Source organism: Lissotriton vulgaris, chromosome 9, assembly GCF_964263255.1.
Source record: "Lissotriton vulgaris chromosome 9, aLisVul1.2, whole genome shotgun sequence".
Classification (NCBI taxonomy): domain Eukaryota; kingdom Metazoa; phylum Chordata; class Amphibia; order Caudata; family Salamandridae; genus Lissotriton; species Lissotriton vulgaris.
Genome location: NC_141697.1, coordinates 550851548 through 550874571, shown reverse-complemented (window position 1 = coordinate 550874571; position 23024 = coordinate 550851548). Strand labels below are relative to the sequence as shown.

Sequence of the window (23024 nt, the reverse complement as noted above, 5' to 3'; positions counted from 1 at the left end):
ACTATGTGAGTCCTGTAAGGAAAGAGGTGATCCACTTGAGGGTGCTTTGCTGTATGCCCCTGTTGTAGAGTCTGTTGATGAGGATGTGGTGGGAGATGGTATCGAAAGCAGCAGATAGATCGAGGAGGATCAAGGCCACAGTTTCTCCATGGTCGAGAAGAGTTCTGATGTCGTCTGTGGCAGCGATAAGAACAGTCTCAGTGCTTTTGTTTTTATGGAATCCTGATTGTGAGGTGTTGAATTGGAGGTTTTGCTCCAGGTACTGGGTGAGCTGTTAGTTGATGGTTTTCTTGAGTACTTTGGCTGGGTAGGGGAGCGGAGAAATCAATCAATAATTTTTTCGATTGCTGGGGTCTGCGGAGGGTTTCTTTAGGATGTGTCTGACCTCTGTGTGTTTCTATCTGTCGGCGAAGCATGCTGTGGAGATGGAGTGGTTGATTATGCTGGTGAGTTCTGTGCTGATAGGGTTGGTTCTCAGGTTGAAGAGATGGTGGGGGCAGGGGTTCAGTAAATGCCCCAGAGTGGATGGAAAACATGATGGACGTGGTGGTCTGAGTGGTGTGAGGTGACCAGGTGGTGATCATTCGCCTGGTGTGTGCTGGTTGATTGAGGTTGTTGAGGGTGAAGCAGTCGGTTGGGGGTCGAAGTTGTTGTAGATGGTGGTAATCTCGCTATGGAAGTAGTCAGTTAGTGTGTAGTTGAGTTCTTGGGTGGGGTGGATGGTATTCTCTGTGGCTGTCAGATTGGAGAATTCCTTGACTGTTTTGAAGAGTTCCTACATTTGGTTGGCCGCAGTGTTGATGCAGGCTGTGATGGCTGCTTTCTTGACTTCCTTGATGCGCAGGTGGTGGTTGCTGAAGGTTGTATGTTAGTGGCTCTGTCGGAGGGGTTGCTTATGGTGTGCCATTGTTTCTCAAATGGTAGCAGTTGCGCTTGGGGGTTCTGAGCTCTGGGATGTACCAGCTGGCTTGTTTTGAGGTTTTGTGGATTTTTGTTGGTTTCAGCAAGGCTACTCTGTTGCAGCATTTGGTGATCCTTGCGGAGAATTGCTGGGCAGCCTGGTCAAGGTCTGCTGAAGGTTTGGATTGGATTGTGCTGAGGGCCTCTGTTCACTGTGTGTATGTTACCATGCTGCAGCTGCAGTGGGAGGAGCTGTGATGCTTGGTGATGGTGAAATGAATGATGGCGTGGTTGGTCCAGGTGAATATGATTCTGTCGCTGGAGGATGTAAAGCACTCCAATGCCTCTGGGCCAAGTTTGCGCTATATAAAACTGCATGTAAGGAAAGAGACACCATTATTTTTTTTTTGCATTTACACACTAGTATCATTCTCTTTCTCACAACATACACATGATGCTAGCAGCAAGCAAAACACAAAAACAGATGAAAGTTTCACCAGTCTCGAAGCATTGGAGGGCCTCTTTTAAGTACTGCAAGAAATAAAATGAATATTAAAAAGCCCGGGTTGAGTATGGGCCTATGCATTGTTTCCCATTGAACATTCATCAAAACATCCACAGCAAATGTATCGATAAAAAAGCAATTAAAAGTGAATTCTTGGTAGTTTTTGATAAATATGTTCTTCTAACGTATATTATTAACTGGAGTGTTAATGTCCTATTTAAGGACCCTATAAGCTTTCAAATACTTTTATTACTTCAAATGTTAGCCATCATTTAGCTTCATGATCCTGGCCTAGCAGTGTATTGCGAAAGGTTGCGATCTGTGAATGTGGGCCACTAGTTTTTTGGCTGCCCTGCCTAATTGTGGCCCCAGTCCAACGCTGCCGGCAGCCAGTAGAGCAAGCAACGTGTGGGGAACCAAGGGATGCTTTATAATATCGCCTGGAATCGTCCTCGCCATACATGCCCAAGACAGTAGCATCAAGAAAGCATGGCTCCTATCCGAGTAGTTCTTTTAACCTACCACCCCACCCCCTGCCCCCTCCAGGCAGGAGGCAGGCCTTTAACAAGAAAACGGTCTTTCAACACCCGTGCACGTGCCTTGAAACAAAGGGGAGGCAAACCGTAAGATGATGTGCACATACATCCGGTCGAGGGAGGGAGGGAATAATGGAAGCCATTCATTGAAAAGAAATCCACCGCACCAGCACGTTCCATGACGACGGCAGAAATAGAGAGAGAACCGCGCAGTCAGTCAAAGCTATCAGGGAGAGAACCGCGCCGTCAGTCAAGGCTGTCAGAAGAGGGAGAACAGCGCCGTCAGTCAAGGCTATCATCTCTTTCAGGATTCAAGGAAGTTACCTTCTGTGGAGCACGTCGAAAGCTTCCGCCATCCCACGTGCAGGCCCATAACACATTTTGACAGCCGATCAGGAGACATTTTGCACATCCATTGGTTAATTTGGGTATCGAATATTGAGAACGTGGGGGATACTTTTTCAAATTTTGGAATCAGAGCGGTACGTTTTTGAGACGTCACCATGACATTTGCAAGTATCTTAGATCTAGTGGGGGGTTTTGGGCGTTTTCAGTTAATCCAGATCTCCCTCCTGTCCTCTGCATACCTGTTCCTACCCAGTCACTATCTTATGCAGATCTTCACCGCTGGCATTCCTACCCATCACTGCCATATTAAATCCCAGGAGAACACCTCACGGGGCACCAATGAAAGCCTGTTGGACCGAGATACCTTGAAGGTCTTTATCCCGCTGGATCGGAATCAGAAACCAGAGCAGTGCCTGCAGTTCACGGAACCTCAGTGGTGGCTCCTGACTCAGAATGCCACCGTTGAAAACATGCCTTCGATCGACAAGCAGCCCTGCACCGACGGCTGGACCTACGACACAAGCGTGTTCTCGTCGACTATCGTCACTGAGGTATGTCGGCTTTTCCCTTACAAAACACAAATGGGTAGATGCATCAACGTTTTCATTTGCGATTCCTTATTTGCGAAAAATAAGGAATCGCAAATAAGGAATCGCAAATGGCAATGCATCATTAATTTCGCAATTTAATTGCGATTCGGTAAAAATCGCTATTTTTACCGAATCACAAATATTTTGCGAATTCCAAATTGCGATTTCGCAATTCCCATTGATTCCTATGGGCCAAAAGGCCCATAGGAATCAATGGGAATTGCGAATTCGCAAATTGGAATTCGCAATAATGTTAATGCATTCCATGGGTGCAGGGGGGGGTCCAAAGGAACCCCCCCTGCACCCCTGAAATGTATTTTAAAGTGCATGTTACACACACACATGTCCTAAGGACATGTGTGTCTGTAACATGACAGTGTTTTAAAATGCATCTTTGGGCATTTTGACACATTTTTGCAAATTACCACGAGGTTCAATTTCGTGGTAATTTGCACTCCCTAATTGCGAAATCGCAATTTTAAAAATAATCATGCATTGCTTTTAAGGAATTGCAAATTTGCGATTCCTTAAAAGCAATCGCATTTTTGGAATTCGCTAAAAATAGCGATTTTCCAAAAATGCTTGATGCATCCCAGAAACCTATTTAGGAAGTGCAAACGGCCGAATTTTGTGATTCGCACCGTTTGCACTTCCTAAATAGGTTGATGCATCTAGGCAATAGACACCTTGAACAGCAGTGCAAGCTTCCCTCAAACATACAACAGATATTGTGTGGGCATCCGTAGCACAAAGGTAGGTATATCACAGATTGCATAGTTAATGCAAACTGTTATCTCTCCATCACACGCACACATACACTACACACTTGTGCAGAAAAGTTACTGAATGTGTAACAACAGTGCAAGGTTTTCCCACACAAAGAACAGATACCTCAAACGTTTCAGGAGGCAATCTTTTGCACCCAAATACACACACACACATATTCACAAACACAAACCCACAAGTCATATGTGGACAGCAGTGCAATCACCCCTCAAATACACTAATTATAGGCACATAATGCACAAGAGTAATGCAATTGTGCTTTAAAACACACAACAGTTATGGACATCAGCAGTGCAATCTTTTGTCCTTAAAAGTAAAGGTACATCGCAGGTAGCAGCAGTGCAAGCTTTATTCATTAATACAACAGGCACAGTATGACTTGCAGCATCGCAATCATTGTCTCACCGGAAACTGGGTTAGCACACGTGACAGTGCAAGCTTCCCTCACACCCAGAACAAGTACATCCTGCCAGAACAAAACATATTCTCTCCTCTCTTTCTTATAAAAACACTCCCACCCGCACCCACCCAGATTCTTTGGGTCGGTGCTCTCTCTTCTAGAAATGAAAATGAAACGCTGGGGCTATGTCTAATCAACATCTTCACCCAGAGCAGCACCTAAACCTTCTGTAGAAGGAGAGCAATCAGCTGCATTTAGATTAGGTTCGAACTACACAAATACCATATACCTATATATATCTAAGAACGACTGGTCCCATTTCCACCAGCTGAGGAAAATTGAACCTTTACTGGAAGTTGAAGAAAGAGGGGGGACAGTATGAACCATCATTAGGTCACCAACATTCTATTGTAGCAGTCTGTTTATTGGCCCCCACATCACTTCTAATGGGTACGTTTCATAAAACTAACAGGGATGCACCAGAGCAGTTATATGTGTCAGGAAAATCCCCATTTGAGTCCGATGCTGTGCGCATTTCATTGGCTCTGTATGAGGTCAGCATGTCCCTGTGTATATAAGCATTATTTGGATTATATGTATGTATCTACATATGTATTCCTTTGTATACATTTGTATAGTAATTATGTCTATAAATATAAATATATTTGTTAGGTGCATATTACGTATGGTTATATTATGCTATGTTTAACATGTTTATAGGTCACTGCATAAATAAGTAAATCAGTATCATCACTACCTACAATTGCTTCACTATTGAATTATTAAAAGAAAAACAATAACAATTAGAAATAAATTGTAAAAGCAAATCAATTGACTGAAAGTACAACAAAACACTTGAAAGTCAGAGTTTATAATCCAGGTAAACCTTCCATATACTTATGTATCTTTATATTTATTACTGTACTCCTAAGTCAGCATCTCCAATGTACTACCCTATATGTCACCCTATACCTCTCTCAATATATCCTATACCACCACTCTCTGACTCATCCCAACCCTCATTCAACCACTCTCTCCAATGGGTACACAGACAAAATATCGAGATTTAAATTTCGATATACAATTATATCGAAGTTTAAATATCGAAGGGATACAATATCGAAGGTAAGTAATATCGACACTCTTAATATCGATATTATTAATATCGAAGTTTTAAATATCGATGTCAGTAATATCGATGTAAATAATTTCGATGTTACTAATATTAGATTTTTAATCATTTGTGTGTATATTATAAATTTTTTCATGTAATTTAAATACATTTTGTTTTTTAGTACTGTAGCGGGTTGTGGGTTTATAGGGGAATAGGGTGGGAAGTAATTTAATTATGTTAAATTATTTATAAATTAGTAGGAATAATTAGTTAAATGTAATTAATTAGTAATTATTTATAATAATTTTAATTAATTGATTAATAGATAAATATGTTCTGTAGCAGGTTATGGGTGTATAGGGGAATAGGGTGGGAAGTAATTTAATTAATTAAAAATAATGATTAATTAGTAGTTATTATTAATTTAATGTAAAAAATTGGTAATAAAATGAAATTAATTGGTAAATCATTTTAATTAATTGATTAATTAATAAATATGTTCTGTAGCGGTTTTTGGGTTTATAGGGGAATAGGGTGGGAAGTAATTTAATTATGTTGAATTAATTATTAATTAATAGGAATTATAAATTAATTATAATTAATTGGTAATTAATTATAATTAATTGGTAATTAATGTTAATAAATCATTAATTGATAAATGTGTTCTGTTGCGGGTTGTGGGTTTATAGGGGAATATGGTGGGAAGTAATTTAAATGTAATTAAGTAATAATGTATTTAAAAGAATTGATTTGTTAATTATATAATTGTTAATTAATTAATAATTGATAAATAAATATTATAATATGGAATTTTTTATAAAAAAATTAAGTTAAATATATTTTGCTAATCATGTTTTCAATAATTATGTATATGTATTGTAAATGGTTTATATTTATTTAATAGTTTATATTTTTTTTAAAAAAAATAAACATTTATTTATAAGTATATCATTTTTACCTCTACGCTATCCAACAGTTTCCCTACTGTTGCACTCTTTGGAGTTTGAATAGTAATTTTTACCCCTACGCTATCCAACGCTTTCCCTACTGTTGCACTCTCTGGAGTTGGAATAGTAATTTTTACCCCTATACTATCCAACACTTTCCCTACTGTTGCACTCTCTGGGGTTGGAATAGTAATTGTTACCCCTATGCTATCCAACACTTTCCCTACTGTTGCACTCTCTGGATTTGGAATAGTAATTGTTACCCCTACGCTATCCAACACTTTCCCTACTGTTGCACTCTCTGGAGTTGGAATAGTAATTGCTACCCCTATGCTATCCAACACTTTCCCTACTGTTGCACTCTCTGGAGTTGGAATAGTAATTTATACCCCTACGCTATCCAACACTTCCCCTACTGTTGCACTCTCTGGAGTTGGAATAGTAATTTTTACCCCTATGCTATCCAACACTTTCCCTACTGTTGCACTTGCTGGAGTGGGAATAGTAATTGTTACCCCTACGCTATCCAACACTTTCCCTACTGTTGCACTCTCTGGAGTGGGAATAGTAATTGTTACCCCCACGCTATCCAAGACTTTCCCTACTGTTGCACTCTCTGGAGTGGGAATAGTAATTGTTACCCCTACGCTATCCAACACTTTCCCTACTGTTGCACTCTCTGGAGTGGGAATAGTAATTTTTACTCATACGCTATCTAAAATGTATTTATTTATTTTTATTAGTTTTATGTTGTTATTCATTGTTATTTATATTATTATTTTATGTATATAAATTTATTTGTAATTTATTATATATTTATTTATTTATAAGTTATTAGAATAATTAATGTAGAGTAATTTTGTAATGAAAATATAGTATGTATTATATCTTAATTATTATTAATTTGCATTACATTATGTATTATTTTTAAATATTATAATATAATTTTAAATATATGTATTACATTTATAAGTATTATTTTGGTAATATTACAATTTTATTTTAATAAAACAAAACGATATTTTACAAAAAACGATATTTTTGACATTCTATATTATTTTTTCGATATTTTTGTACTTACCTTGTTAGGTATAGGATCCCGATAGTTTTGCCATCAATATTTTTGTTGCGATAATTGTGTATGTCGATATTAGTGTATAATTTTTACCTCTACGCTATCCAACAGTTTCCCTACTGTTGCACTCTTTGGAGTTTGAATAGTAATTTTTACCCCTACGCTATCCAACGCTTTCCCTACTGTTGCACTCTCTGGAGTTGGAATAGTAATTTTTACCCCTATACTATCCAACACTTTCCCTACTGTTGCACTCTCTGGGGTTGGAATAGTAATTGTTACCCCTATGCTATCCAACACTTTCCCTACTGTTGCACTCTCTGGATTTGGAATAGTAATTGTTACCCCTACGCTATCCAACACTTTCCCTACTGTTGCACTCTCTGGAGTTGGAATAGTAATTGCTACCCCTATGCTATCCAACACTTTCCCTACTGTTGCACTCTCTGGAGTTGGAATAGTAATTTATACCCCTACGCTATCCAACACTTCCCCTACTGTTGCACTCTCTGGAGTTGGAATAGTAATTTTTACCCCTATGCTATCCAACACTTTCCCTACTGTTGCACTTGCTGGAGTGGGAATAGTAATTGTTACCCCTACGCTATCCAACACTTTCCCTACTGTTGCACTCTCTGGAGTGGGAATAGTAATTGTTACCCCCACGCTATCCAAGACTTTCCCTACTGTTGCACTCTCTGGAGTGGGAATAGTAATTGTTACCCCTACGCTATCCAACACTTTCCCTACTGTTGCACTCTCTGGAGTGGGAATAGTAATTTTTACTCATACGCTATCTAAAATGTATTTATTTATTTTTATTAGTTTTATGTTGTTATTCATTGTTATTTATATTATTATTTTATGTATATAAATTTATTTGTAATTTATTATATATTTATTTATTTATAAGTTATTAGAATAATTAATGTAGAGTAATTTTGTAATGAAAATATAGTATGTATTATATCTTAATTATTATTAATTTGCATTACATTATGTATTATTTTTAAATATTATAATATAATTTTAAATATATGTATTACATTTATAAGTATTATTTTGGTAATATTGCAATTTTATTTTAATAAAACAAAACGATATTTTACAAAAAACGATATTTTTGACATTCTATATTATTTTTTCGATATTTTTGTACTTACCTTGTTAGGTATAGGATCCCGATAGTTTTGCCATCAATATTTTTGTTGCGATAATTGTGTATGTCGATATTAGTGTATTCGATAATTTGTCATAGATTCCTCCAATGCACTGCCCACTTTATCACCCTATATCAACTCTCAATGTATCTCCTATCTCCCCTCTCTGACTCATCCTAAACCTCAGTTTACTACTATGGTCCTCAGAATACCCCTTTCTAGACTTTTCCTTACTCTGCCCCCCCTTGCTTCATCTCAAACCTCTTTTACTATTCAAGTCTCTCAAACAAGCCTTTCTAAACCCTTTCCTCATTTCTACTTCCCAGATTCCTCCAAAAACTGATCTTTCTCCTTAATCCTCTTCTAGAGGCTCTTCCCACTCTCCTTTACTCATCCTAAAACTCCTCCTACTGCTATTATCTACAAATAAACTTTTCAGACCCTCCCCTCTTATATCCCTCCACTATCGTTTTCAATCCTACTAACAGACTCATATGCCCACCTCTCAAATTAATTTCATATTTCCCTACACTAATTCACCACTATCCTTTTTTGGGTTCAGGAGTAGTGTGCTACTTGCCAAAAGGTACTTCAACGCCTCATCAGGGGCAGTAAGTGTATATAAATGTAATTACAATTACAAGTAGATGACCTCAACCTTTGCTCAGTTTGTTAGATGGTATAAACCGATGCAAGGCCTGAGGTCTACCCATGCTGCACGGCTTCCTTTTAATATGAAAATCCATGAAGGCAAACATTTTCCTCTGGTTATCCTCAATCATGGAACAGCCTCTTTCCATCATTAAAAATAACCACAAACTTCAGCTGGGGTCATTAAGAGTTAACCCGTGCATAGTGGTATCCCCATAGTGAGACTGCTCTGGCTGATACTCAGTGGTCTAATCCATTTAACCCCTTCGATGCTCATAACGAGCTCAGCTCGTCATGAGGCACGGTTGAGCTGTGCTGATGACGAGCTGAGCTCGTCATGAACAATGGGAATAGAGATCATGCAGCACAGGAGGGGAATTGCTGCAGCAGCGATGGTGTTAAACCAGAGAGCAGGGGTCAGGGGCTGCCGGCAGTGGCGTCACTAGGGGGGTGCGGGGGGTGCGGACCGCACCGGGTGACACCCTCCATGGGGTGACACCATCTGGTTAGGCTGTGTATGTAACACAGCTGAGCTCTGCAGCCTCGCCTCTGATTTGCTTTATCATCAGAAGGAACCCTGCCTGGGCCTAATGAAATGTTGTGCCTCTCTGACAAGCGCAGAGGCTGCTCTCCCAGGCTCCTTGACGTCATCAGGGAGTATCACCCACGCCCCTCTGCTGGTTAGATTAGCGCAGCCGCAGTCAGTTCCTGCAGCCACCAGCACGCAGTACGCACTGCCACAGGTCAGGATCAAAGGAAGTTGCCCGACTAGGCCTTAAAAGGCCGCTTTGCTTATTACATTTCACAAGTGAGTGGATTTCTTCATGTGAGCCCCGTGCTGCGGCCTCTGGTTGAACTGTGAAATGGAACAATAATCAAGGTTCAGTGGGCCCCTCGGGCCTCTGGGCGCCCTCTGTTGTCTTAACTTTACCCCGGCACTTGCCAAAGACTCGTGTGCCGGTGGCTTTCGGCGGGTAAGAGCCAGTTGCCTCCCTGTCTCCATTCCTGCCCCGCTCCATGCCTCAGATTGTGCAGTCATGCCAGCTGTCGTCATCGAAAATGGCCTGTATGAGCAGCAGCTGTCACATGCCAGTGTACAAAGACCTGGCCGTTACGTGGCACACTGCTGGGCAAAACATCACCCCCTGAATATGTTTACCATCCCAGGTCTTCACATTCGGTGTCTGGTACCCACGGCACTCTGAGCCGGAGGAGAGAGAGGTCTGTACCCGGCATGGAGCTTCTCACGTGGCAGGTAAGGGCAGCTGGGCGGGGTCTGATTCTGAATGCTCGGACCCAGCTCTTGGTTGGACTTTTTGAAGTTTCACTTTCATTTTCTGCATTATCCATTGGAATGCAAGTTTTCGGATGTTATTCGAAATTTACAATAACCAACCATATTTCTTATCATCAAAGCGACTGGAAAATGTATTTGTTTATTAAGAAATTGGAAACATCTGTCCGTAGTTTGGATCTGCTGAGATCAGCACCCCCTGTTGAAGATGTGCAAAGGTCACTGTTAGGTACCCTCAGGAGCATCAGTAAAGTTGCGCTTCTGGTCACTTTTCTGGCCAGATGCTCCTCAAAAATATAATAATCGTTGTTCTTCTGGGGAAGTCGAGACTTGTCGGGGTTTGCACTGTTCCATGATTAAGCCGCATGTTGTACTCGGCGTGTGGTGATGTTTGTTGACACTGCAGGCAGAGAGGGAGATGGTGCAGGCAGAGGGTACAGGCGGAGGGGAGATGGTGCAGGCAGTGGGTGAGATGGTGCAGGCGGAGGGGAGATGGTGCAGGCAGAGGGTGAGATGGTTCAGGCAGAGGGTGAGATGCTGCAGGCAGATGGGGAGATGGTGCAGGCAGAGGGGAGATGGTGCAGGCAGAGGGTGAGATGGTGCAGGAAGAGGGTGAGATGGTGCAGGCAGAGGGGGAGATGGTGCAGGCGGAGGGGAGTTGGTGCAGGCAGAGGGTGAGATGGTGCAGGCAGAGGGGAGATGGTGCAGGCGGAGGGGAGATGGTGCAGGAGGAGATGGTACAGGCAGAGGGAGAGATGGTGCAGGCAGAGGGAGAGATGGTGCAGGTGTAGGGGAGATGGTGTGGATAAAGGGAGAGATGGTGCAGGCAGAGGGGAGATGGTGCAGGCAGAGGGGAGATGGTGCAGGCAGAGGGTGAGATGGTGCAGGCTGAGGGAGAAATGATGCAAGCAGGGGGTGAGATGGTGCAGGCAAGGGGTGAGATGATGCAGGCGGAGGAGAGATGGTGCAGGCAGATGGGAGATGGTGCAGACAAAGGGAGAGATGGTGCAGGCGGGGGGAGATGGAGGGATGGAGAAGGCGACGAGAAAAGGATTAAAAAAGCAGCAGGCGAGGAGGGGTGCAGGCGGAGGGGGAGGAATGGTGCAGGCAGAGAGGGAGATGGTGCAAGCAGAGGGAGAGATGGTGCAGGCAGAGGGAGAAATGGTGCAAGCGGAGGGGAGATGGTACAGGCAGAGGGAGAGATGGTGCAGGCGGAGGGGAGATGGCGCAGGCAGAGGGAGAGATGGTGTAGGCGGAGGGGAGATGGTGTGGACAAAGGGAGAGATGTGCAGGCAGAGGGGAGATAGTGCAGGCAGAGGGGAGATGTTGCAGGCAGACAGTGAGATGGTGCAGGCTGAGGGAGAGATGGTGCGAGTAGGGGGTGAGATGGTGCAGGCAGAGGGGAGATTGTGCGGACAGAGGGAGAGGTGGTGCAGGCAGAGGGGACATGGTGCAGGCCGAGGGTGAGTTGGTCCATCCGGTAAGTTGTGAGGGGGTGACACCATGAGTTACCCGCACCGGGTGACACCAACCCTAGTGACGCCACTGGCTGCCGGTACAGGCCCACCTGGCCCTAAGCAAAACTTGTGCAGTTCCAAGGTGGGACCAGAAAGTGCTCTCCTCAGTCACATCAGAGTTTGCATTGGCATCAAAGGCCTACCCGAAATCTGAACCCCAGCCCACACTGCTCCTTACTGACATTTATCACCTGCTAAGAGCGATTGGCGTTTCAGCCTGCATGCATCATAATATGGCGGGCAAATCAGCAGTCTTCTTGGGACCTCTGCCAAGGCGGTAAGACTGCTGAACTCATAATCCGGCCGTAATTACAACCTTTCCAATCATGTACAACTAACAAATACTCATATTAGGCATGATAACCTGGACAAGAACCAATGCAGTCACCCAAATAATTTCCTCCAGGCACAGTCACTTTCATCAGCAGAGTCAACCCCCCATGTGCCTGCTAGGCTTCAGACAGTATTACACTAAGGAGGCACACACACTCAATCACACACCACCTAACCATGAGAACCATCAGAACTGACACTTATTGGAAGTGCTTCTATTAGATCACAAGAGACTCATGTCTCCCTGTCAGGGGTGGAGCTACCATGAATGCAACAAGTATTGGCACAGGGGCTGAGGTGTCTAAGGTGTCTTTTGCACCACAAGTATTGTTGCCTTTTAATGGGCATTTCATTATCAACCATTTGGGCCTGTGGCACTCTTTGCTTCACAGCTGCCGCCACTAATGTTGTATTAAACTGCACCATTTTAGACTCAGCAGGCTTTAAATTGCTCAGTTTGTTACACAATTTCCCCCAAAATCATCAGATAAAAATGAAATTATAATAAGAAAGACAAAAGAAAATGCATTACGTGCTTTAAAATCTCTCCAATATTGCTGTCTTTTTTCCACAAATTATAAAGTGAAGGAGTACCCACTCTGGAACTTTCCCATCATATTATCATAGTTGGGACCATGCTCCCAAAACAATTAATCCTGTCTACAGCCCTGGTCATGTCACTAGTTGGCAATGCAGTATGAGATAATACATGAGATAATCCATTTTGGGTGTAGTTAAGTATGCTGGTTTCTGATCCAGTGGTACAGACTGGTGGGTTCTATCCTGAGAATGCCTGTATGATTTGCTTACAGTGTAGTGTATTACAGTAGGATGTATGACGTTACAACGCAGGCTATTACAACGCCTGCCTTTACAACGCGGTTTTTACATCGCATACCTTTACAACGCATAGCGCTTAGAGGTGCTGGATAGTGAAAAGTTTAATTTTCTATTCCAAATCCAGTCCCCGTGGACACTAGGGAAGGTGTTGGATAGAAAATTAAACTTATTCCCTATCCTGGAGCGCCCCCCCAGCGCAATGCGTTGTAATGGTTTGCGTTGTAATGACCACGTTGTAACGGTAGTGCGTTGTAAAAGTGTCGTTGTAAAGGGTGTTTACCATTACAGTATGATCATTTAAAGTCCCTATGGTTCACTGCAGTGATCTAGATAAGGGTCTCTTGGATGCAAGTGAATGCCAATGGGTCAGTGTCCATTGGATGAAAGTAATATGGTGTTTCCATGCACCTAAAATGCACTACTTTATCAGTTTTGTTAGGGTGCAGTGCAGTATGGAGGGTTCAAGCCCTTAGAGTGCACTTTTTTTTATTTGAGTTTCTTGTAGAGCGCTAACAATCATCCCAAAGAGATATCACGGCGCTAAGTTTGCTAAAGTACGGGTGCGGTGGGCGTCGTTGCTTGATTTAGTCGAAGTGGGGGAAAAGGAAGGTTTTTAGTTTTTTTCCTAAATGCCAGGTGGCATTCTGTGAGTCGGAGGTCCACAGGCAGTTCGTTCCACTTCTTTGCTGCGACATGGGAAAAGGCTCGTTCGCCCATCCTGGCTCTTTTAACCCGGGGCATGCTAGCTAGCGCTGAAAGTTGAGAGCGGAGGTTTCTGGTGGGAGTGTAGAAGTGAATCCTATTTCTCAGTATGGTGCAAGGTGGGTGAGCATGGCTAGGATTCAGTGAAGCATACTTAGTTGGCGTCCTTAGGTCCCAGCCCTCCATGGTTGTTAGGTCCCTCAGTGTTCATTATAGATGTGTTACTCATGCTTGCAGCAAACTGGGTCAGAGTACAGCCCCTTCAGCACATGTTACTTAGAAATGTGGCACATGTTTTCAAATTGGGACAGTTTTCAACTTCTAAAAGACGCTGTATAATTGTTTTGCAAATTAAAGAAGACTTAATGATTTGAGCTTGATGCAGACAATGGTACATATTTGCAAGAGAATGATGCAGCACTGCGCTGCCAGCCATCTTGCTGGCTGAGCTGCATCATTGGGAAAGTGCAGGGCTTTATTGTATTTACAACAATACAACACATCCCTGTGCTTTCTTCTGCGCTGGCACACAATAGACTGCCTAGAGCCAATGCAGGCACCCTTGCACTATGGAGCAAGGGTACCTGAGTTGTAGGGATGATTGGTTTTGTGCAGGAAGGGACACTTTGAGTTTGCTAAGCCATAAAAAGCCACACAGGGTGTTTTTGCAAGGCCTTTAAAATATTGGCCAGCACACTGTGCCTCCAGAGTGTCAAATAAAATGATACTCCGCCGATGGCGCAAGGGGCTTGTAAATATGTCCCAATGTTTTTTCAGGGAAATCAACAGTAAAACCCTGCCCAGCAGACCATGAAACAGGCCTGTAAACAGGTAAAAATATTGCACACCTGGTGTCTTGTCAGACCAGCCCATCAGGCACTGCCTGCTAGACATAGAGAATAGTCCGACCCTGTTTTAGGAAGATGAATAAAAGGGTACTACAGGCTCAGTACTCAACAGACACCCAGCAGCACAATAACGTGATTGTACGTCCCAGTACCTCTCTTTTTAAAATAAAAGTATTAAGGAAACGATAAAATGCAACACAGCACATTAAAATTAAAAGTACCAAATGCTTGAAATGCAGGTCCAAGACATTCTAGTAGTAATACTGTCCGCTCTTAAGCAAAAGGATAAAACAAGACAGCAATATTCCGTGATCAGTATGTTCATCGTAATAGAGCACAATCTACAAACATGATTAGGTTGACTAATAGGTATCGTATAAAGTGCGATGTGCCAAGCAGGCAATATCTTAAAGTGCGTTGAGGAAAACCTATATCGTAGTGATATATAGTGTGCAAAATGGCAAAGAAAAAATAGTCTTTATATCAATAAAATGAAAGATAAACTATTCTTGGATAATTGAGCTAAGAACTATACATTTTGGAACTCCTAGACAAAACATGGGTTGTAGTTCCAAAGTCAGTCCTCCAAATTTTCAAATGGTAATGCATCCAGATGTGAGAGATCTATTCTTCTTCTAATAGCCGTTTGTATAAAAACCTTGACTGAATTCATGATTTTTATATTATCAAGACTACATATAAAGTGAAGAGCATCTTTATAGTGGAAGAGCCTAATCAATAAAAAAATAGTTTTTAAAACTAACTTTCAAATACCCTTGTAAAAACAGCAAAAAAGCATAAAGTGCACCGTAGACTGGGGGATTTTCCATCACATGGGCATTGGGGCAAAATATTAGACCACTTTACTGTTTTAGGAAATGCAATTAGATGATGTAAAGTACCGAACCTTAATCTGGTTAAATAACATCTATGTTGCATATTTCTTACCAGAATTAAGTATGTTTGTATTCCCAGCTCAGATGGGCGATCACAGTAAGTAACAACACTACGCTTGCTGTCTGCGACCTGAATTCTTGCACATTCATTAGCTGTAGTAAATGTAAGCCTCAGATCGCTTTTACTATGTTCTAGAATGTCTGCTGGGTTCTTGCTATCATGGTCTATCTTGCAGTTTTTTTTAGCAAATTGCATATATGTTCTAACCATGGTATTTTCTTACCATGATCGAGGGCCAAGCAATCTGTAATTAGATCTTTGGTGAGCTTAGTATGGTCCTTTGCCCATATCCCTCGGCCGAAAGTAAGTCCCACTGTGTGAATCGAATCACTTGGGTATGGAACAGACAATTCTTTGTGCAATATGTAGTTAGCTGTCGAGCTGGGGACTGCCAGTAGTCTTTTAAAAAATGTATTTTCTTGTATTCGCAGCGAATCAGTATTATCTCTTCCCCATATAGTTGCGCCATATAGCTGCGCTGTAACAGACACCTGCCATACATTTGATTCTACAATGTAAGAAGAACAAGCGATTAAGTAACGTAGCCAGGGAGAGAAAACATGTAAGAAGCATAACAACTAATTAAAAAGTACAAAATTAAATTTATTCATAGGTATACATATTCATGGTAAAAACATATTAATTAAAAAACATGGACATCAAACATTCAAGAAAACAGTTAATCCAATACAAATAAAAAGTTTTTTCTCTAGCACAATTACACAAAAATTCATAAAAAAGTGGCGGACAGAAATAGTCATCGACGCGCGTTTCGGCGTTTTTTACAGAACGCCTTCTTCAGGAGCCACATTAAAATCTGAAAAACATATGTAAAATAAATTAAAAACAAACAGAGGAATGCTACATCACTCCTATCATACATGTGATAGTACATATGCATAAAACTATGCTTATGGCTGTGCTTACAAAACATTTTCTCCCTACTTATGTAGCTACCCAATATAACTACACAAGGTACAAACTAAATATTTTATATTTGAGCAGTGTATTATTATGGGGGTGTTGCAACCCACGAAATAATGCCCCCCATTAAATAAAACAGATACAATGGACTTCTAATGCTCACAATAAGAAATAGAAAAGCCATGTAGTATTCATACCTGACCAGGGAGAACATGGGATAAATGCTCACTCTGTATTCCTTATGACTATGTCAAGAGATGGATGGACATATACGTTCTATGCGCTCCTTTCCTATGGACGCAGGCACATTTCACTCCATGAAAAAATTGCGATCTAGGGCGGTAAGAACATCGCTATTAAGAATACATCTCAGTTCTAGATACCCTATTAATGTAGTACCAATGTGTGTTAACCTATTTTCCTTACCAGGGTAATTGATGCACTCGTGATTTTCACTGAAAAGAGCACTCTAAAATACCTCCGGACTTTAAACCTTGTCAATCGGCTACCGGGTCTTAGTGCTGAGAAAGAAAGTTGATAAGAACATTAGTTGTTCTTCTATGTATGAGTGCTGTCACTATGCCAGACTATTAAGGGGTACAGATATCCCGATCTTACCAAGTAATGAATCGATATGGGAGAGTACGCCTGGGTAACCGAAGAAGCATCCGTCAGTCTTCGGTGCTGTTAATGAAAGACCGGACGAGGGTAGTAAGTATGTTCTAAAGTTGTTGAGTTTACTGAAGCAATTATGCAATTGAGGGCAACAAAACTTACCGAATCTACGCAAAAGGATAATTGCTAATGAAAAGAGAGAGGGCGCCGAGTTCAGGATATTCACTGACGTCCTTTGTTATTATCTTCGAACTGCGGGTAGAAAACGAAACAAACGCCTTGAGATTAATCTCAAATATCGGGTGCGAATGTGTTGTGATTAGGCAAGTTCTAAGGGAGACCTACACGCGCTTACAATAACTTTCAAGTGTCGCGTCCGATTGCGCTAGTTATAGGGCAAGTTAGAAGGGCGGGACCGTCTGCACGCGCATACGAAGTTGCCTAAGTGTTTAGTGCAATAGCGCAATTAACCTTGACAAAACTTACCAATTCCGTACCATAGGCAGTTGATGTTATGGAAAACGGGGGAGCCGCATACAAAATCTACGCTGGCATCCCAAGGCAAGTCTTCAATACTGTGGGAGAGAGTTTAACAAACCTAAGTATGGCTACAATCTCTGGATGGTATAACTAAACGGCACTGTAACGGGGCAAGTTGTAGTTAAACAGCGCTGTTGCAGGGCAGGTTCTAAAGGGAGGGGGTGTCTCGACGCTTACCTAGAATGCCTCTGGAAGAACGATGGCATCAACCTGCGGGCGCCTCCTTCGGTGTGTGTGTTAGCGTCCCGCAGCCGTTGGAAAAGGTGTTTGACCTAACCAACTGTTCCGCCCTTTCTTAAATACTTTTGACTAAATTACTTGTGATGACGTGTAAGGTCGTCCGAGCCTCTACTTAAAGGGAAAGTATCCCGTAGTTCGAAAATCGGCGATGGTACCTGTGAGGCATATCTTAAAGAGCCAGAGCAGCAAATTACAGCGTATGTTCTGGCAATGTAGGGGTGTATCTCCCGATTTGTAGAATCATTTTCCGAGATAATCAAATATTTATAGTTTAACCGTCGTAACAAGTATTCAGAGTTGCTAAAGAAAAACGGCGAGTGTCAAGGAGGATCCCTATTTGAAATTCCAAAAAGATTAATTAAATAGAAACATCTAATTAATCTTTTTGGAATTTCAGATGATCATCCCCTTAGTGATAGATTCCTTGGATTTGTTTAAACATTTTCCAAGCAAAACCGTTTATAGTATTAGGCAAAGAGGGCGCCTTTCAACCCACCCCTTTATATCTCCCTACAACCCAATGATGGAAACATACCCTCCCTTGTTTTCCCCTCCCCCCTTTTCCCCTACCCCCTTTTATATGCATATAGAGTAGAACAGCAATGTAATTTGGAGGGGCGAACCATTATGTGACAAATAGGGATCCTCCTTGACACTCGCCGTTTTTCTTTAGCAACTCTGAATACTTGTTACGATGGTTAAACTATAAATATTTGATTATCTCGGAAAATGATTCTACAAATCGGGAGATACACCCCTACATTGCCAGAACATACGCTGTAATTTGCTGCTCTGGCTCTTTAAGATATGCCTCACAGGTACCATCGCCGATTTTCGAACTACGGGATACTTTCCCTTTAAGTAGAGGCTCGGACGACCTGACAACGGCTGCGGGACGCTAACACACACACCGAAGGAGGCGCCCGCAGGTTGATGCCATCGTTCTTCCAGAGGCATTCTAGGTAAGCGTGGAGACACCCCCTCCCTTTAGAACTTGCCCTGCAACAGCGCTGTTTAACTACAACTTGCCCCGTTACAGTGCCGTTTAGTTATACCATCCAGAGATTGTAGCGATACTTAGGTTTGTTAAACTCTCTCCCACAGTATTGAAGACTTGCCTTGGGATGCCAGCGTAGATTTTGTATGCGGCTCCCCCGTTTTCCATAACATCAACTGCCTATGGTACGGAATTGGTAAGTTTTGTCAAGGTTAATTGCGCTATTGCACTAAACACTTAGGCAACTTCGTATGCGCGTGCAGACGGTCCCGCCCTTCTAACTTGCCCTATAACTAGCGCAATCGGACGCGACACTTGAAAGTTATTGTAAGCGCGTGTAGGTCTCCCTTAGAACTTGCCTAATCACAACGCATTCGCACCCGATATTTGAGATTAATCTCAAGGCGTTTGTTTCGTTTTCTACCTGCAGTTCGAAGATAATAACAAAGGACGTCAGTGAATATCCTGAACTCGGCGCCCTCTCTCTTTTCATTATCAATTATCCTTTTGCGTAGATTCGGTAAGTTTTGTTGCCCTCAATTGCATAATTGCTTCAGTAAACTTAACAACTTTAGCACATACTTACTACCCTCGTCCGGTCTTTCATTAACAGCACCAAAGACTGACGGATGCTTCTTCGGTTACCCAGGCGTACTCTCCCATATCGATTCATTACTTGGTAAGATCGGGATATCTGTACCCCTTAATAGTCTGGCATAGTGACAGCACTCATACATAGAAGAACAACTAATGTTCTTATCAACTTTCTTTCTCAGCACTAAGACCCGGTAGCCGATTGACAAGGTTTAAAGTCCGGAGGTATTTTAGAGTGCTCTTTTCAGTGAAAATCACGAGTGCATCAATTACCCTGGTAAGGAAAATAGGTTAACACACATTGGTACTACATTAATAGGGTATCTAGAACTGAGATGTATTCTTAATAGCGATGTTCTTACCACCCTAGATCGCAATTTTTTCATGGAGTGAAATGTGCCTGCGTCCATAGGAAAGGAGAGCATAGAACGTATATGTCCATCCATCTCTTGACATAGTCATAAGGAATACAGAGTGAGCATTTATCCCATGTTCTCCCTGGTCAGGTATGAGTACTACATGGCTTTTCTATTTCTTATTGTGAGCATTAGAAGTCCATTTTATCTGTTTTATTTAATGGGGGGCATTATTTCGTGGGTTGCAACACCCCCATAATAATACACTGCTCAAATATAAAATATTTAGTTTGTACCTTGTGTAGTTATATTGGGTAGCTACATAAGTAGGGAGAAAATGTTTTGTAAGCACAGCCATAAGCATAGTTTTATGCATATGTACTATCACATGTATGATAGGAGTGATGTAGCATTCCTCTGTTTGTTTTTAATTTATTTTACATATGTTTTTCAGATTTTAATGTGGCTCCTGAAGAAGGCGTTCTGTAAAAAACGCCGAAACGCGCGTCGATGACTATTTCTGTCCGCCACTTTTTTATGAATTTTTGTGTAATTGTGCTAGAGAAAAACTTTTTATTTGTATTGGATTAACTGTTTTCTTGAATGTTTGATGTCCATGTTTTTGAATTAATATGTTTTTACCATGAATATGTATACCTATGAATAAATTTAATTTTGTACTTTTTAATTAGTTGTTGTGCTTCTTACATGTTTTCTCTCCCTGGCTACGTTACTTAATCGCTTGTTCTTCTTACATTGTGTATTTTCCCTGTATAACAAATTCAGTTGTCTAAACAGGGGGTCCTTGTTATTTACGCCAATACATTTGATTCTATACAGGGTAAGGATTTCCCTAATCGGCTTCCTTTTTTAGCTTAAAACCTGAAAATACCCTCAGTAGTTCTAAGAAATTTCAAATTGCATAATTCAATATGGGTATTCCAACTGCCACTTCTATTGAACAGCAGACCCAAATACGAAAAAGATGGAACTCTATTTATCACTACTCCTCCCACATGATGTTGTCTGGTTTCATGTCTATTGCTGCCGCATGTCATAACAAAAGTTTTTTTAAGGTTAAGCTGGAGATCCGTATCTGTCATAAATAGTGCAAATTTTTCTATTAAACGCTGAAGGCCATTCGCTGTCCTTGATAAAAAGGACAGCGTCATCTGCATATAAGAGAATCGGAGTGGGGCGCACACCGATTTCTGGGACATCTATCTTTTGTTTCTGTAAAAAGGTATCTACATTGTAAATATATAAAGAAAAGAGGAGAGGCGCAAGAACGCATCCTTGGCGAATACCCCGCGTGACCCTAAAGTCTGGGGTACATTCGCCCATAGGTCCATAACATACTCTCGAGGTGAGATAAGAGTAAATCTGGGATAAGTAAGTTATAATTTCTACTAGTTTGCCATAATTTGGCTTGATTAACCAAATCAAAAGCGCAGGTAAGATCCACGAAACAGAGTTGTAAAGCCTCTTGCTGGGCTAGGGTATATTTTCCAATCAGTAGCTACAGATTTACACATTGCTTCACCGTCCCAATACCCCTTCTGAAACCATACTGAGCTTCCGTTAGGATATTTTTAGCGTCAGCCCTGGTTTCCAGCCTTCCCAACATAATTCTTCCCATCACTTTGGATATTATCCTGACCCAGGACTTTGCCATTTGACCTATTGTGGAATATCACTTGTGCACTTCTTTACATGGAGTTCAAATTGTACACTCATATTGAAAATACCCTTAAACTTTTGTGGATTTTGTTTACCATTTGCTGAGTTCCAGCTGTTACTTTGATCTACCACATTCTATACTATTACACTCCGGATGGTTTCATTGGATGACATGGACTGTTGCTCTTTACTTCGAGTTCCAGCTGTTACTTTGATCTACCACATTCTATACAATTACACTCCGGATGGTTTCATTGGATGACATGGACTGTTGCTCTTTACTTTGATTCCTGAGTCTTAGTATCATTGTCATATGCATATGACATGAGGTCACATGCGCAGTGATATTCCTACTTCATAGTCTTGCAAAAGTCTGAGTACTGATTGATAGTACTGACGAAACACGTGTCGGCTGTTTTTATCTACTCTAACTTTATGGATCTCCAAATAAAGAAAATGAAAATATGAACATGAACTTTATTTGCTCTTTTGTCTTGTCCTGAAATCGAAAGTACAGGATACATACAACCTAAATATTGTGGATACTATATGACCCATTGGTCTCTCGTGTACATGTGTTCTAGGATTGTGCTCTCTTTGACCTCTTCTTTTTGGTTGTACATTTGTCAATCTATTGATTGACATTGATCCCTCTTGGTAGTGGGGGATAGTGGTCTATGTAGCACTTCGTCTTCAAAAACTAAAGATTCTTTACTTTTTTCAGCATTATTGTCCATTGTAATATCATTTGTGTATGTGCGGTTCTATCCATTTTGGATACACCACTACCGATCTCCTTATACCATGGGGTTTCAATAGCCTCAAGGTTAAAAATGTGTTCAAAATGTGTTGTCTAGTCTTCTGGAGGAACTACAACATCAATTCTCGCCGAGGAGTTCTCTCTAAAAAAAGGGTGGCCAATTATTTTCCAAAATAATGGTGCGTCTCGTGTCTCTGCAGCCTGTGTTAATTTATCCCATGCCTCCTCTCGAATTTCTGTTTTCCTGTGCTTTAAGATATTTTTGTCTCTTTCCTGAGAGTAGATATTCTAGAACTATCCCTAGGTATATGCACATTTTAATTCCCTGTTTAACCTGGAACAATCTTGGTTGAACCATCTGGGATTACTATTTCGGAGCTTTTTCTAACTTTGGATGGTTAGATCACCTGCTATTTCGTTTGTAATTTTACAGAACGCCTTTATTACAGCTTCATCTGTGGAGCAACTATCCAAACAAATAATTACCTGGGTGAGTTTTTTCTCTTTGAGGCTCTCCATGAATGTCACAGGGTTCACACCTGTCCATTTGATTGAAACTCCATTATTACCCTCCCGTTCAATATAAATTTCTGCTTCCTTGCCTCTAACTTAATGTATCGAGCAAAGCTTCAGGCACAGAGTTAACATGGAATGATCACTTGGCAGGTTTGCACTGATTAACAGTTTTTCTACCAACCCCCTACAGTTAGCTGACACAATGAAATGATCAATATTAGAGGATGATCTAGCACCTATATAAGTGAACATAGCACTCTCTCCTTCTCAGTTATCAGATTCCATAACAGCTAGATTGT

The 23024-nt window shown here is 41.4% G+C and overlaps 1 protein-coding gene across 1 annotated transcript in view; it reads left to right on the top strand.

Annotated features, from left to right (window-relative positions):
• Positions 1 to 2152: 2152 nt before the first annotated feature.
• Positions 2153 to 23024, top strand: part of LOC147691767 (solute carrier family 22 member 6-A-like) — a 645113-nt gene continuing 624241 nt past the window's right edge. The window contains exon 1 of the mRNA XM_086936682.1: positions 2153 to 2840. Within this exon, the coding sequence (XP_086792808.1) occupies positions 2445 to 2840 (396 nt within the window). The 5' untranslated portion in view covers positions 2153 to 2444. The remainder of the gene's footprint in view (positions 2841 to 23024) is intronic.